Source organism: Molothrus aeneus, chromosome 12 (assembly GCF_037042795.1).
Source record: "Molothrus aeneus isolate 106 chromosome 12, BPBGC_Maene_1.0, whole genome shotgun sequence".
NCBI classification, from domain to species: domain Eukaryota; kingdom Metazoa; phylum Chordata; class Aves; order Passeriformes; family Icteridae; genus Molothrus; species Molothrus aeneus.
The window spans coordinates 1,327,095-1,343,694 of NC_089657.1; the positions used below are offsets into that span (position 1 = coordinate 1,327,095).

Consider the following 16,600-nt stretch of genomic DNA (forward strand, 5'->3'; position numbering starts at 1 on the left):
TGCAAAATGCCAGGCAACAAAAACCTTTGGGGAAAAAAAAGGTGCTTTTCAGTTAAATGGTTCCAAAGCAGTGGCCTCTCATCAGTGTGGGCACAAACAAGGCTGAAGGGGCACACAGCAGCTCCAGGGAACATTTATTGGTGCTTTCGGGTGGATAAAGCACACAGGAGGCGATCAGGGGCACAAACTCCCTCCCAAAAAGCAGTTCCAGGCCCGGATGAAGGTGACCATCTCCAGGAGTGAGAAGCGCCGTGTCCCTTTCCCTCTCGGAGATGCTGTGGGCAGTGCTAACCCCGCATTTCCTGCCTTTCCCAGCGCCGGGGCCAGCGGGGTTTCAGTGCTCAGCCGGAGGCCCGAGCCGCGGCACAAGGGAGGGCTCTGCTGGAGCCAGCCGGAGCTACAGCCTCACGCGCCTCGGGCCTGCTCTGAGACCCGCCCGCTCCCGCGCATTTCACCCGAAACAAGGCAGTTTCCCATCACATTCTGGGATTTTAAATCCTGCATCACAAGGGATCTTACTCCACTCCAGTCTCCCAGGAAAGCAACAATGGCAGAATGGCTTTTTTGGAGATAATTTCTTCAATGTGGGCTGGAAAAGCTGCAAGAAAAGCACTCGGTCTCACCCAGAGCTGCTCAACCCTCTGGGAGCAGATGAGGCAGCAAGACAAGCTAAGAAATGACAGCAAACAGTGACTCCACTGCTAAATGTGCAGCCACAGGGATAAAACCATCAGAGCTGGGGTGCTTGCCCCAAAATCAGCATTTCAACCCCTTTACACTCACTTTGGAATTGACTCTTAGAAATCTGAATGCAGCAAAAGTAAAGCAAGGCAAAGATCTCATTATCCAAAAACCCAGAGGAACTTTAAAACCACTGCAAAATCCCAATCACCAGTGTTCAACAAATATTTCCCAGGAATGTGGAGCTTGATCCAGACCCAGCAAATGTCCTGGCAGCCCCAACAGCCCCTGCACCAGCACTGCAAACCAGGAAACAGCACAGAGATAATGCCAATCAGACAGAAAACAAATCCAGGAGGGAAAGGCAGCAAAGGAGAGACAATAAATCAAAGTGACGGTCAGACAGCTCATTTCCACATTGCTGTTCTCAAACCCAGCACGAGCTGTTTCCCAGGCTGGTTCTCCATGGGCTGGAGAGAGCCCAGCAAGGCTCCTGGTGCAGAATTCCAGATTTTCCATGGACTGATTGGACAAAGGACTGGGAATCCCAGCAGGGAGGTCAGAACCTGCTCATGAGACCAGAACTGCCACACTTGAGTCCCCCACATCAATCCCTGCTCTCAGCTGCCCCAAAACCCTCATGGAGAGAAGGGGGAACAGGGGGCGAAGAAAGAGCCCTGTTGTTTTGGGGTGGGTTTATTCTCCTGCAGGAAGGATAAATGGGATTGTCCCAGCTCTAACCAGATGAAGTCCCGGTGTACAGAAGGTGCAGAGAGATCCCCTACAGGACAAACACACATCAGAGTAGTCAAACACACTATTTGTTTAATGGAGATTTGCAAAAGGCAAGCCAAGAGTTGAAAATTCAGGACATTTCATGAAAGCACATTTGGTCCTCTTCCAAGTTTCCTCAGTTAAATACTTCATGGATAAATAACAATTAAGCATACATGGCACTTTCAGTTCAGAAAACTTGATATTGCACATGATACCAAGAAATACAAGAGTCTATTTCAGCAAATGATTCCAGCACTGTTATCAGCTCCATTCTGATGCCATTGACTTGTACAAAAGCTCATTTTAGTGCACAACAGGTGCCCTGTCCTTACAGAGTAAAAACGTATCCAAGCAGTTTTAGAACAAAGAGGAAGAAAAGTTGGCTCCTGAAGGAACACAGAGTCTTTTACCAGCAGCTTCTGGGAGGATAAAGAGCATTCCTATGGAAAGATGACTGTCACATCACCTGGCAGCAGAAATCCCACACCAGTTCCCAAGGGAAGCTGACCATGTTTGCCTGGAAGGCTGCAATTCCCGTCCGGGCTGCTCTCATTCTCAGCCACCTTTCACTACCCCTGGCAATCACAAGGAAAACACGATGGCAAAGCAGTTGTGCAACTTCCTCACAGTCCTGGAATTCTCTCTGGAAAGCTCTGGGATGGATTCTGTGCACAGTGCTGGGACCCTGCCCTGGGTTCAGGAGTTCAGAGAGCACAATCACAGCAGAGTGGCCAGAGTCACACTCAGGGAGCTCACCTGGGAGTCAGGGACAAACCTGGAGCAGGAGAAGCCACCAGGACCCTTAGGGTGTGTCTGTCCTGTCCTTCCTGGTGTCCTGGCCATCCCCACATGCTGCCCACCCTGTGAGCTGACCCAGCCACTGTGGGATGCTGGGCTGGGCTCCCTCACCTCTGCTCACTGCAGGGCTGGCCAGGAGCAGCAGCTGAGAGCCCAGAGCTCTGCGTGGGCAGCAGTGCCCCTGCCATGCTCCTGCCCTGGCAGCACTGCCTGAACCCCTGCCAGCACCTCTCTGCATCACACCACCTCCAACTCCTGTTTTCCCTTCAAACAGACAACTCAGACACTCCAGAAACACCTTTGGCAAAGCCAGTTCGACAGGAGCTGGAATCACCAGCTGCCTCAAACACCAAGGCAACCCATTCTATTGCAATGTTTTAGAAATTTTAACCTATTTCCCTCTCCCCCCTCCAACCCTTCACCCCCTCAAACACACATAATAACACTAAGAAGACTTGATGATTTTTTTTTTTGCCTGAATATAAGATTCAACTATCATGGAATAGAAGATTCTACAACAAAGTCCCTGAGATGCATCTGCACATTAAAAGATTCCAACAATAACCTCTCCAGCACAAACTTCATATTTATTAGAAATGTTTTGAGTTGCAACACGTGGTTTATGAAAACCAATGTTGTTGTAAGAAGGTGAAAATACAGCAGATCAAGTTGCCCTCAATTTATGCCTCAATTTAAGTCATTAACCCAAAAATAACATTCTACTACTTCAACTGTAGTCAAAACTTAGAAGTATATAAACAACCACCAGAAAAAAAAAACCCAACTTGGTATATTAAAATAGTTGTTTTGGCCTCAGTTTGTTGTCATCCCTCAAGCCCTTAACTGCCTTCTTCCTGAAAGTTCACAGATATTTTTCCAGTATCTTCACAAAAACTCCAAACATCTCTTTTTAAGTGACTTTAGGTTCCACTGTATTTTGCAACCAGCTCATCAGAAATACTTTTCTATCTTCCCAAGGAAGCTCAGTTTTCCCTGGTAGTGAAGAGAACTTAAGGCACTAACACATGAATCCTGTCAGGAATGTGAAATAGTTTGTTCTTCATGTACTGTGACACCAGTTCTTAGCAGCATCTCTCCTGAAAAGGCACTGAAAACTTGGCAAACGAGGAAACTTTGGGAACTTCTGCCTGAGTGGCTTTGCAATTCCCCCTTCCCTGCCCCCCTTCCCTTCCAAAAAGGCACCTGGATTGGTTTGATCACTGGTTTCTGCAGCCACAGGCTCCCACAGCCCTGCAGCTTCTATCAGCTGTGTCTGGGAGGGATGTCCCACTCTACCAGCAGCTCTTACACCACCAGCAGGGATCTTTCCAAGAGTACACAGAGCAGTTTTGTTTCAGCAAACCCAGTGGGTTCCTACCTGAGTAGACCTTTAGGTTGTGTATTGCTAGTCAGAAAAATTCAATAATTCAACTTGGTGTAAAAAATTGCACTTCCCCACTCCTTCCCCAAGCCCCGAGATCATTTCAAATTAAATAGCAGACCCTGCTCTAGAGGGACATTTGTAACACAGCTACAAGGAGGTAGCTAAGTGGCACAGGCCAATTTGCCTTCTTTTTCTTTTAAAATAAATTCAGCCTTCATTTGCAACAACATTTCTCATAGGAAGTCTTGAAACGAGAGCTGTTTGTTCAGCTGGCACGGGAGGTTACCCCAGCTCGGGGGACTGAGCTCCATCTCCTGGCTGTCCAGGGCTGACCACAGGCCCAGGGACACCTGGGGGACACCTGGGGGACACCTGGGGGAGCCAGCCTGTGCAGGGAGCAGCTGAAGGGGAGGAATGTCTGCAGAGGATGCCAAGCTCCTCCCAGGTTCCCCTGCAGAGTCCCTCAGATCAGTCCCACCATTCTGTCGATCTGTCTCATGTAGTTGCTCTTCAGGGGCAGCAGGTACCTCCTCTCATCAGGGACTCTGTTACACTGTTGAGAAAATTTACATCTTTTCAAAGACTCAGATCCAAACCCAAGCAAGCCATCCCCTCTGCAATCCTCTCAGATCCTCCCAGTACAGAAAACTGTACCCAATAACACTTTTTCCTCCAACTTTCCCTCGTTCTTTGCAGACTTGCAGCACAAATCCCATAAATGAGCAGCAAGTGTTTCCTCAGTGCAGGCTGCAGCTTCCAAACACACAGCACAGCTTGTTGTGCAACTGAGATTTCCTTCACTATGACAACTGTGAACGTTTAAAATAATGCTCTTTTCCTGGAGCTCTGTGGGGAGGAGGGAAGGAGCCACACCAGAACCTACCAGGAGATATTTTTTAAATTGTCCTTAACTGCTCTAGTGGCAGGTGTCCCTGCCCATGGGGCTGGAATGAGGTGATCTTTAAGGTCCTTTCAACTCCAGCATTCTGTGATTAAAACAGATCTGTTTTGGTTGGTGGTGGGCACTGGAGCCACACCTCTGGGGCCAGTTGAGGCCTTGCTGAGAAAGGTCCCCTTTCCATCCCCCAAAACCACACTGACAAAGACAAAGCTGGGTTTGGATGACCCTCTGCTTCTCCCTTTGGCCCTGACAGCAACACTGGAGAGTTTTAAGGGCAAAGAAAAGGGGAAAGGAAAAATAATTGGAAGTAAATTAACAAAGAACAAAACAATTGCTGCAAAGCACTTCAAAGGGGACAGGTTTCACCTTCACCAGCATCCCACACATGATGCCATTTATGCTGCTGCTGCAAGTGCTTTTCAGGGGAGCTCCCTGGGCGTTTGACATTTCTAAAGGGAGCTCTCTACAGCAGCCCTGCCTGAGGCTCTGTGTGTCCTGGCTGCCCTCCCCAGGCCCAGGCAGGAGCAGCCTGGGTGTTGCTTACGTTGGAGCTGAAGTTGGCTGCCTTGAGCTCGGAGGCTTTGGCCTTGAGGCTGTCCTCCCCTGCAGGCAGGATGTCCTCCCACAGCGAGCTCCGGAACCGCTCGTCCACGGACACCACGTGGCCCTCAGTAGTGAACATGAACTTATTCCCAGACCTGTGCACTGGGTTCTCTTCATCAAACAGCTGAAGGAGAGATGGGAGACACAGGCACTGTACTACATCAGTAGTGAACATGAACTTCTTCCCAGATTTATGCACTGGGTTCTCTTCATCAACCAGCTGAGGGAGAAATGGCAGAGACAGGCATTGCAGGTGTGCCCCATCCTTCACCTCCCAGTAACAAGCAGTTTGGAACAGGTACTCACGCTTTGAAGGATCACACAAAAATACCTTTTAGTGCTAAATAATGCTGGAGCAAATGGAAATAAATAGTCTTAATGCAAGGGATTGATCTGAGCAGTTAGAAGAGGAGAGCAGAAGAAAAACTTCTCACACAACTAAAAGTGCCCTTATTTTTTTAAGCTGCTCTGTGAGGCATTTCTAGGCTGGCATCTACTCAGTCACAGATTTATTTGGTTTTCTGCACTAAAGGAGATTGAGAACAGGGGCTTAGGCAATGCCAGCCCAAATGCTTTCTCCTGTGAGTGCCAAAGCCCAGCAGGCAGAAAGCAGAGGCTGCCCCAGGCAGGAGGGCTGCAAGCAGCACTTAGCTGAGAGCAGAGCAGCAGCTCCCTCCAGCCCTGCTCCCTCTCCTTTCCAGCCTCTTCCCAGAGATCTGCAGCTCTCCAGGTGCAGGAACCACACCTGGGCAGCTGCCCCAGCTCAGAGAGTGAGTGAGGTCAAAGAAGAGGAGCTCAGCCTGAATCACCCCCATACACAAACCCCAGAGCCCAGCCTGAATCACCCCCATGCACAAACCCCAGAGCCCAGCCTCAGTCACCCCCATACACAAACCCCAGAGCTCAGCCTCAATCAATCACCCCCATGCACAAACCCCAGAGCCCAGCAGGTTGTCATTAATGATACCCTCCCCCAACCCAATTAACAATTAACAATTAGTAACCTCCTGCCCCCTCCTGTGCCATTTTTGTGCAGTGCCTTGGCAGTGAGGAGCACACACGTACCAGGTACAAATATTTACAGGTTTCACTGAGGAAAAAGCTCTCCATTCGATCCTCCTTGGTCTTCTCCACCACGTGGTGCAACGTGGCATAGCCACACCTGCAACATTGGACAGGGTTTGGGTTCAGCTCCAGCTCTCCTGCTCTGTTATCCCCTCACTTCAGAGCATTCCAGCTGCCAGGGGGAAGCTCAAATGGATCAACTGTGTTGTGCAACACTCACTGCTTATTGCTCTGTGATCACCTGAACCCCACTCACCTGCAATGTCTGACCTGGCCACTCATCACACCTTTGTCTAGAAAATGAGTCAATTAATAATAAGGAATAAAAATTCACTGTCTTCCCCCTGAGCCTTGCAAGAAGTTTAGCTCCTCAGTATTAAAGGATTCACTGCTGCTGTCTTGAACTGGAAGCTGATATCCAACAGCATCTGCCTTAGGGGCCATCCCTCAGTTAAGCTAAACACCAGGAGGTGAGAAATAATCTTGCAGGATCCCTAGGAAGAATCCCAACTACTGCTTTCAGCAGTTTTTAGCAGCTGATCATCAACAATGCATTTGGAAAGGCAGTGATAAAATTCCAAAGGTATAAAGTTGCCACTGGACTGTAATTTCATTTTCAGATGGGAAAGAAAGAAGTGCTCAAGAAATAAATCATCACTTGTGGCTTTCAAGGAGGGCTGGGTTTTCTGGTTTACCTACATGTGGCAGACTGGATTCTATACAATATTTGTATAATAAAATGTAGATATATAGCACTGAGAGAAGAAAAGAACATTGAAGACTGACTTTGCTTTTGTATATTTTTCCAAACTCTGCAGAATATCCATTCCCACATGAAGGTAAAACGGGTTCTTTGTGGCCTAAATAAGGAAGACAGACAAGAGTTAGAGTCAGCAATTTTGAAATCCTGTAAAAATAACACAACAAAGGCCTATTGGTACCAGAGTCTTGTGTATCACAGCAAACTTATCTTTATGGGAGCATGACTTGGATTAGCCAGTGCAAACTTCTCACATTTGCTTTAGAGCAAATCCTAGAAAACCTGCAGTAAATCCAAACTCTCTGATCCCTTCCTTGGAGGCAGACAGTTATTTTAGTTTATTGTATCTGTGCCTGGGCAGTATTGCAAGGAGAGCTCTTATATTTACTTCAACAATTTTGGTTGAGCAGTCACAGGTCTCTGCCTTATAAAAATCTGCCAGCAGCTTTTAGAAAAGGTTGTTTAGTGTTGTTTTTGCCTGCCTTGTAAAAAAGGCTGTTTTTGAAGCAAACAGCAGAGCAACAACATTGCACAACACTGCAGTGCCTGCCCAGAGACTCCACAGGACAAGAGGCAGCTCCAGGGCTGCCAAAATTCAGCTGGCCAGAGGTCAGGGGGATAAAGTGACTTTCTGAACAAAAGCTTTTTGGCCCAGCCATGATGTGCAGCTCAGGGAAGGCAGATACCTGATACAGAAGATAGGTGGACTCCACCAGCTCTGGCCTCAGTGGGTAGAAGGGAACATCTGGGGCCTGCAGCTGCCAGTTGTACCTCTCTGGGAGAGCCCCATAGCGTTTCCAGATGGCATAATAGAAGGCATGGAGGCAAATGGCATCTTCCACATCTCCTATCAGCACCTGGGCACCAGAGCAGCCAGAGATACACACATTTAGTGCTGCAGGCCAGCAAAGATGAGAATGTGGCACCTAAAACAACTTTTCTCCCGTAAAACACTCAGAAAACAACCCCCCAAAAGTACTAATGTATTCATTCTTTGCAGTAGAAGCTCTAGCAGAGCCTCACAGCACAGAATACAAATGCTGAGGCTGAAAGAGGGCAGCTGAAAGTCTCAGGTCTAGCAGAGAGCAGGCCAGGCCTCCCCACATGGCTGTGTTACTGCAGGGCTGAACTGAACTCTGCAAAGCTCAGGTGGGAGCTCAGCTCAGGACTCAGACTCACGCCCAGCCCAGGATCAGGAAAGCTCACCTGCAGGCCAGGGAAGAAGGCCTGAAGAGAGTCAATCCAGGTGTTCATCAGCTGGCCCGTGTACATGTTGACGTTGACGTAGAGGGGAGGGTCCCCTTCTCCTTCATTGCAGGCCTCCCTGCTGCAGGGAACAATGCAGGAACAATGCAGGAGCAATGCAGGGAACAATGCAGGGACAATGCAGGGACAATGTAGGAGCAATGCAGGAGCAATGCAGGAGCAATGCAGGGACAATGCAGGGACAATGCAGGGACAATGTAGGAGCAATGCAGGAGCAATGCAGGGACAATGCAGGAGCAATGCAGGGACAATGCAGGAACAATGCAGGAACCATGCAGGAACCATGCAGGGAACAATGCAGGGAACAATGCAGGGACAATGCAGGGAACAATGCAGGAGCAATGCAGGAACAACGCAGGGAATGATGCAGGAACAATGCAGGGAACGATGCAGGGACCGATGCAGGGAACTATGCAGGAGCGATGCAGGAGCGATGCAGGAACAATGCAGGAGCAATGCAGGGAACGATGCAGGAACGATGCAGGAACGATGCAGGAACGATGCAGGAACGATGCAGGAACGATGCAGGAACGATGCAGGGACAATGCAGGGAACGATGCAGGGAACGATGCAGGGAACGATGCAGGGAACGATGCAGGGAACAATGCAGGGACAATGCAGGGACAATGCAGGGAACGATGCAGGGAACGATGCAGGGAGCGATGCAGGGAGCGATGCAGGGAGCGATGCAGGGAGCGATGCAGGGAGCGATGCAGGGACAATGCCGGGACAATGCCAGGACAATGCAGGAGCAATGCAGGGAGCAATGCAGGGAACAATGCAGGGACAATGCAGGGACAATGCAGGAGCAATGCAGGAGCAATGCAGGGACAATGCAGGGACAATGCAGGGACAATGCCGGGACAATGCCGGGACAATGCCGGGACAATGCCGGGACAATGCCAGGACAATGCAGGAGCAATGCAGGGACAATGCAGGGACAATGCAGGGACAATGCCGGGACAATGCCGGGACAATGCCAGGACAATGCAGGAGCAATGCAGGGAGCAATGCAGGGAGCAATGCAGGGAACAATGCAGGAGCAATGCAGGGACAATGCAGGGACAATGCCGGGACAATGCCGGGACAATGCCAGGACAATGCAGGAGCAATGCAGGGACAATGCCGGGACAATGCCGGGACAATGCCGGGACAATGCCGGGACAATGCAGGAGCAATGCAGGGACAATGCAGGGACAATGCAGGGACAATGCCGGGACAATGCCGGGACAATGCCAGGACAATGCCAGGACAATGCAGGAGCAATGCAGGGCAGTGCCTCTGCCTGGGCAGCACACAGCACACTGCCACAGCTCAGGCAGGCACTGCTCTGCTCTGCTGGGCTCCTTGTGACAGGAAGCCAAACATTGTCATGCTCTAGAGGAGGTAATTCATATAGGGATGTTAATTCATACAGGGATCATGTCTTAGAGCTCTGCCAGCAGAATTTCTACCAAAAGTCATGCTAGGCAAGATGAGGCTTTCAGAAGAACAAAGCAGCCAATTTAATACATTTCTTTTGCAGTGCCAGACTTTTCTCAGCCTTTATGTTTATAAATGGGACAGGAAGCAGTTTGGCTTCTCTGCACCCCATCAGGTGCAAGGAATGAGGAGACTACCATGGAAAGGAGATTTTGCTTCTTCCAGTAAAAAGGGGAACAGATTTTCTAGAGCCTGACACAAAGCACTACAAACAGATGTTTCAGATCCTGCTGGAGGATTCACTGCTCAAGGAATTGATGCTGACATGAATCACATACCCTCTCCTCAAGTGGTTCTGAATGTTCTGATAAGCAGAGTTGAACATGTCCAGGTCTTCCTTTTCCCCAAAGAGGATGTAAGACTTCAGCAGGTACTCATAGAACGAATCTGACCCTGCTCCCAGTCCACTCTGCTTTCCAACCCAGTGACCAGTCTGGATATTCACAACATTTCCTTTCAGAACAAACAACAAGTTTAGTCTGAGGTTGCTGAGCATATCAGAGAGACACAATCCAGTCAAGACCTGGGAATATCACAGGTTCAGAAATTCCCAAGGAGGAAGAATCAAAGATTAACATCAGATGAAGTGTTACAGTGGTGGATTCATCTGAGGACCCACACACATGCAGTTATTTTAAGTACTTTGAGTCATCTGCCAATCTGAATTATATTAATGGGGACACAAATCAGGGCCTTCAGTTCCATTCCCCAGTTTTGTGAAAAATTTGAGTTGAAAATCTGTGCCCTAAGGAATCTTTCAGAGACTCCATTTTTCTTGGAAAACCCCAATGTGCCATTAGTTCAACACAAGCCCTGGGTACACAAGGAGAACGTGACTGAACAGCTACAGGGGGAGCAGAAGGACAAAGGTGAGGACACATGAGGACAAAGCAGCAGCCAGACTTTACCTAGCAGTCCAGTGTGATTGCTCCTGAGGCTCCACAGGGCCTTCACAGCTCTCCTGGCCACCCATTCAAAGGTGGAATCTCCAAGCAGCCTGCTGAGGATCCCAAACTCCACCAGCAAGGACCCAGCTCCTGCTGTGCAGGTCTCGTTGTGGCTGTCTGGAGGAACCCCCTTCTTCAGGTTCACCTGTGGACAGGGACAGGCAGGCTGCACTCACAGCTGTGCCCACAGCTGCACCCTCACCTTTAGGACAAGCCTTTCTTGTAGTTGGTGCACAATGTGCAGCATGGAACGTGCACAGAGACACAAAACCAGCACTCTTGGAAAGCTTTCCTGTAGAATTCCTGACATTCTTCTTCCAGCTTTCCAACACCATGCCTAAAGTGGGCAAGCCTCATTTTTCTCTTATACTTGCTAACCCTTGCAAACTTCACTTTTTCATGCCTTCTACTAAACATTCAGGCTTTTCCTTCTTTGCTGCACCTCAGTTTGTGCTGGTGAAACCAAGAGCTTCCTCAGTGGATGCTCCTCCTCTTCCCCATGGGACACAGTGCTGAAGGGAAGTTACAGCTCCCTCAGCTGCTTTACCAGGCCCTGAACAGAAGAGGAAATTCCCATTTCTACAGGGGGAAAAGCAGTGCTGCTGTCTCCAGAAATTAAGAGCAGCCAGGCAAGTGCTAATTATAGTTTTGCAGTTTAGGATTGTTCCAGTAGTAGGGACATCCTCCTCCTTGCCAACTGCATCTGCTTAAAACAAGAGGCTGCAGCATCCAAGAATCCCAGAGTATTGAGAACCCACTGAGCAGTCCTCAGGAAAATTACAAATTCCAAGCTCAGTATGGTAAATACTTCTGAAGAGTTTTATGCTAATATAATTGTTTTAGTAGCAAGTCACCAATAGAGTCACTTTCCTCTTTCCCTTCACAGTACTCCTTGTTACTGACAGTATTGTTTGCTGCTGTGTGACACAGGGCAGGGAATGCTCCACCAACCAGCAAGGAACAAATGACTCCTGACCCATAGGGAACAATAAACACAGTGAAAATCAGCCCAGGGAAAACATTTACTAGACAGAAGGAGCAACTTGTACTATCCACATCACCACAACTCAGGGCAGTTTTCCCTGTGTCACTTCAGAATAACTTAGAGCAGGCTCAATACCCCAAGTGCACAGAAAAGGGCACAAAATTTAAGTTGCAGGACAGGTGAAACTCTGCTTTGAGCCGATTCCCCCAGCGCTGCTGTGTCACTCACCCGAGGATAGGGAATGCCAGTTTTGGTGTTCTCAAAGGCTGGCAGCAGCCTCACTGCCAGGTCATGAGCCAAGTGCAGCAGCTCATTGTCATAATCCTTAATGGTCATGTCACCAAAGGGCTGCTTGGTGTCTGTAATGATGATGTGGGCAGACAGCAGGCTTCCCAAAACCCTGTGGGGAAAGGAAAACTCAGGTTTTCAGTCTGTTCTGAAGCTCATTCTTCACCTAAACACCTTACTGCTGTCATGTCTGACAGAATTATTACTTTGTGCTCCTTACAGGCACTACACAAAATGACCTGGTTCTCCCCCAGCAGTAGTGAACACATGCAGAAGTCATGCTGCTGTCAGCCACAGTTCCAAAACCTGGTTCTGCAACATTTACCTAACCCAGGAGTTCTTGTAACAAATCTGTTTAGGAGTGAAGACCTCCTTGTCCCTGCAAATGGCAGGAAGGGTGTTACATAAACTTAGTACTCACAAAAAAGAAAGCCTAGTCAAGTGAAGCAGGAATAAACACTGCTGGAGGCACTCAGAAAACAAAAGCCTTTAAAATCAGACAGTATCTAAACCCATTTCCAACAAAGAAGAGTCTTTTTCTTCTAAAATGAAAGTGAAAATGAGCAGAAGTCCATGAACCAAAAACAGAGCAGGGAAAAGCTGTCCCAGGGCTGTTTGCTGATCAGACCACAGATCTGAGTCTCTGCTGCAAGCAGAGTCTGCAAGCACAGAGCCAACCACTGCCTCACTGCTCCAGGTCACACGGGACTGATTAAAATTGTTTCCTATATGAAAGGATGGAATATTTTCATAGGAGATTAAGCAACAGCTTACTTGAGGAACCATTTAGGGAATAAAGCCTGCCAAAGACCTCCTAATCAATGATTTCACTGTGAATTACACACACCAAGTCTTTAACCTTTAAAGACAGAAACTCAGCACCACATACCTGATTGTTGCCTCAAAAACTTGGACTGTTGAGTCTTTGTCAAATGAAACTGTGTCAATCACCAACTTCACTGCCTTCTGGAATTCTGAGGAGTTTCCCATTACCTGTTACAGAAAAACAAAGCTAGTTTGTACAATTGTTGTTTCAGAAGAGGGCTGGGGAAGAGTTCACATTTTAGCCCAGCAATCAGATTTAGCACACTGAGTATTCAAACTGCCTGAACTATCAGTTCAAGAGTTAAGCTCAGTTTAAAACATAACATAGCTTGCAGAACAATGATGCTTGATTGAATGTTTATTTGACCAAAGGCCAGTCCAACCTTTCAGGTTCCCAACCCAGCACTGCACACTCAGGAGTTCCCCTGTGCCTGCTTCCCACAGGTCTAACCCAGGACGTGATTTCCACTGCATCCAGAGACAGATATAAGTTCAGTCTGAGCTTTGGGGAGCAGGAATGTGGAAGGAAAACACAGGTTCCTGCTTGCCTGAGCTCATGAAAAGGCTGGGACATACCTACATTTCTAACCAAAGCACCAGGTGCCAGCTGTCCCCATTACCCAGACCCAGTGGGGAAACATCATATGTTGGTCTGAGCAATGAGGAGCAGAACAGGCTTGCCCCATGCAGCAGCTTCTGAAACATACAAGATTTAGCAACCAGAACCTTTACATTTGAGAAAAGAAGTTAAGCACGGCCCCACTGTTGACGGAAGACAGGAAGGCACCGTTACCAGGCACGTAGCACAGATCCCAAACTTCTCTCCCAGTAAAACCCAACATTTCCCTCACTTCTGCTTTCAGTTCTGCTCAAGCAGGTCCTAACAAATGCTGCAGCCCAGGGTGGAATGGGAAGGGTTTTATATCCCAAAGAGCCAGAGGACATACACGTGCCCGTGGTTCCTGCACATCAGTGAGCCCTGACACTCCAGAAGGCACAAAACCTGCCCTGGCTGCACAGATGAGAACAGTGAAACCTGCTGGGCTCTCTGAAAGTGCCCAGCTCTTCCTCAGGACCCCATACCCTGGCACTAACACAGAAATGAGCTGCTCCTCACATTATCTTCCAGTTTTATCAGAAATGCAGGTGAGAAGCAGCTTTACAGGTTTTCCCCTCCTTCCTTTTACCACTTCACACAGACCTGTGTGTCAGTCAGGCCCTCTCTGCCAAGTGAAACACCAGAGCTCTTCCAGCCATTGTGCACACAATGAACCCTCCTCCTGATGGACCTCTCAGCAACTCACAGCAGTTCCAGCTCAAATCCGCCCGCCCTGGGCATATCCCAAAGAGATCTCGTCTGAAACTTGGGGAGGAGCTCCAAAATTTCCTCCGTCTCTTCTGGAAATCTCTGCTGCCATCTCCAACTACTCTCATACTGTTACCCCCACGTGACATTGCTGGTTTATGATCCAGCTGTTAGCTCATGATCCAGCTGCTAGCTCATGATCCAGCTGCTGGCACCACCTTGGGGAGCTGCCCCAGCCAGGGCAGTGTCCCAGGGTGGCCAGGGCAGTCCCTGGAGTGGCCAGGGCAGTGTCCCCACAGCGAGGACTCACCGCCAGCGTGTCCAGCGCATCGATCAGCGTCAGGGAGTAGTTCCCCAGCACATCATTGATGTTCAGGTTGGAGCTGGAAGAGCAGAATCACAGAATTGTTAAGGTCGGAAGAGATCCGTGCAGATCATCCAGTCCAAGCCCCTGTGCAGGCAGGGTCACCTGGAGCAGGTGACACAGGAACTATCCAGGTAGGTTTGGAATGTCTCCAAAGGGGGAGACACGACTCCTTGGGCAGCTGTCCCACAGCTCTGCCCCACTATGGAAAGTTCATTTCAGTACCTGAAAGGAGACTACAAGAAATACAGAGAGGGACTGGAGTGACAGGACAAGAGGAAACGGCTTCCAGCTTAAGGGGAATACGTTTATACCAGATATTAACAGGAAATTGTTCCCTGGGAGGGTGGGCAGGCCCTAGCACAGGTGCCCAGAGCAGCTGTGGCTGTCCCTGGATCCCTGGCAGTGTCCAGGGCTAGGTTAGACAGGGCTTGGGACACCCTGGAACAGTGGGAGGTGTCCCTGCCATGGCAGGGGTGGCACTGGGTGGGCTTTAAGAGGTTCCTTCCACCCAAACCATTCCACGATTCATACAGAGATGGACCTTGCTTACAGCCATTTAGTATTTTAGCTTATAGCCATTACCAACTGTCCCGTGGCTGGGCCCAGCCTGGCCCCAGGGAGGCACACACGGAGCGATGCCCACCCCGCAGGGCCCCAGCAGCCGTTCCCCAGCACACATTGACTAACCCGGCCTCCTGCAGCCGTTCATTAACCCGTCCCCCCAGCAGCCGTTCATTAACCCGTCCCTTCAGCAGCCGTTCATTAACCCGTCCCCTCAGCAGCCGTTCCCCACTCCCGGCCGCACTCACGGGTCGCGGCGGTCGGGCCCGCGGCCGCGGCAGTGCAGCGGGTCGAGCTCGTCGCGGGGGAAGGCGTGCTCCATGTAGCTGTCGTAGCCGAACACGAACATGCCCCGGGCCGCGTCCCGCAGCCGCGCCCGCAGCTGCGGCGGGAAGGCGCCGCTGTAGCGCCGCTCGTACTCATCGCCGCCCGCCGCCGCGCCCCACAGCCGGGCCCCGCGGCCCGCAGCGCCCGCGGGCGGGCCGGGCAGGGCTGGCGGCCGCGGGCCGGGGCAGGGCAGGCGCGGGTGCAGGCAGAGCCCGCGGGCCAGCGCGGGCAGCAGCGCCAGCAGCGCCTGCAGCCCGAGCCGCAGCAGCAGCAGCCCCAGCACCACCGACCGCCATCGCATGGCCGCCCGCGCATAGCGCAGCGGCGCCGCCCGCGCCGCGCCGCGGCCCCTTTAAGAGCGGAAGGGAAACAAGGGTTGGGAGCGGCGCAACGCCCGCCCACTCTGCGCTGCTATTGGTGGAGCCGGGGCGGAGGCGGAACCGACCTGCGACCATTGGGCGCGCGGTGTGTCAGTCAGAGGCACCGCCCGGCGGCGTTAAAGGGGCGGGGCAGTGCGGGGCTGTCGTGGCACGGCCGGCGCAGGGTCAGGGCGGGGCCGGCAGCGGCGCGGCCTCCCCGGACAGGCCTGGGCCATGAGCCCTGCTCGGCGCCGGGCCCTGCCCTGCCCTGCCCTGCGGGCACTGCTGCGCCACAGCGCTCCCGGAAAGGCCCCGGGGTGCCGGTGACAGCGGCTGGGCAGCAGCAGGAATTTCTCCACGGAAAGGTGCTCAGGAATTGGCACTGCCCAGGGAGCTGTGCAGTGCCCATCCCTGCAGGTGCCCCAGGAATTCCTAGAGGTGGCACTCAGAGCTCAGGGCTGGGGACAAGGTGGGGATGGGCACAGCTGGCATTGCCTAGGCTGGGAGGGCTGTGCCAGCCTCAGTGATTCCGGCATTCCGTGACCGCGGCTCCTGCAGCCGGCTCGGAGCCCCTCGGGCCTGCCCTGAAGCACAGAGCGCGGCAGGGAAGGAGCCGGAGGGGCAAGAGCCGCGTTCCCGGGAACTGCGGTGGGAGGAAGCCAAGCCACGCTCCCGGGCCAGGATCCTGGAGGAGACGGACACAGGGATTTCCATCCCGCAGTGCCAGCAGTGACTGGATGATACACGGCGAGCAGAGCTCACACCAGGCGTGACCGCAGCACTGGTGGCCCCGGACACTGGCTCAGGGACAGAGCTGCAGAAAAAGACCTGACAGATGCCAGGTGTGGATGTGGATGTGAGTGAACACACTCCGGCAGTACTGGTAAAACCAAACCTCTTGAAGATAAGCAAAAGAAC

The 16,600-nt window shown here is 51.0% G+C and overlaps 1 protein-coding gene across 1 annotated transcript; it reads right to left on the reverse strand.

Annotated features, from left to right (window-relative positions):
- Window positions 1–1,485: 1,485 nt before the first annotated feature.
- Window positions 1,486–15,624, reverse strand: EDEM1 (ER degradation enhancing alpha-mannosidase like protein 1). Its single transcript, XM_066558280.1, has 12 exons — window positions 15,245–15,624; window positions 14,379–14,451; window positions 12,827–12,930; window positions 11,878–12,049; window positions 10,626–10,809; window positions 9,996–10,170; window positions 8,176–8,296; window positions 7,656–7,826; window positions 6,996–7,069; window positions 6,210–6,306; window positions 5,086–5,268; window positions 1,486–4,193 (listed from the first exon to the last, which is right to left on the reverse strand). The coding sequence occupies exons 1-12, from the start codon at window positions 15,622–15,624 to the stop codon at window positions 4,104–4,106; spliced, it is 1,824 nt and encodes a 607-aa protein (XP_066414377.1). The 3' UTR covers window positions 1,486–4,103.
- Between the last annotated feature and the right edge of the window lie 976 nt (window positions 15,625–16,600).

Bases quoted from the DNA above. Each gene is read 5' to 3' on its own strand.
- EDEM1 (XM_066558280.1), bottom strand. From the start codon at position 15,624: ATGCGATGGCGGTCGGTGGTGCTGGGGCTGCTGCTGCTGCGGCTCGGG. The intron at 14,452-15,244 runs GTGAGTGCGGCC...CTGCTCTTCCAG, and splicing joins GGGCCCGACCGCCGCGACCC to CTCCAACCTGAACATCAATG. The intron at 8,297-9,995 runs GTATGTGATTCA...TGTTCCCTGCAG, and splicing joins CAGAACCACTTGAGGAGAGG to CAGGGAGGCCTGCAATGAAG.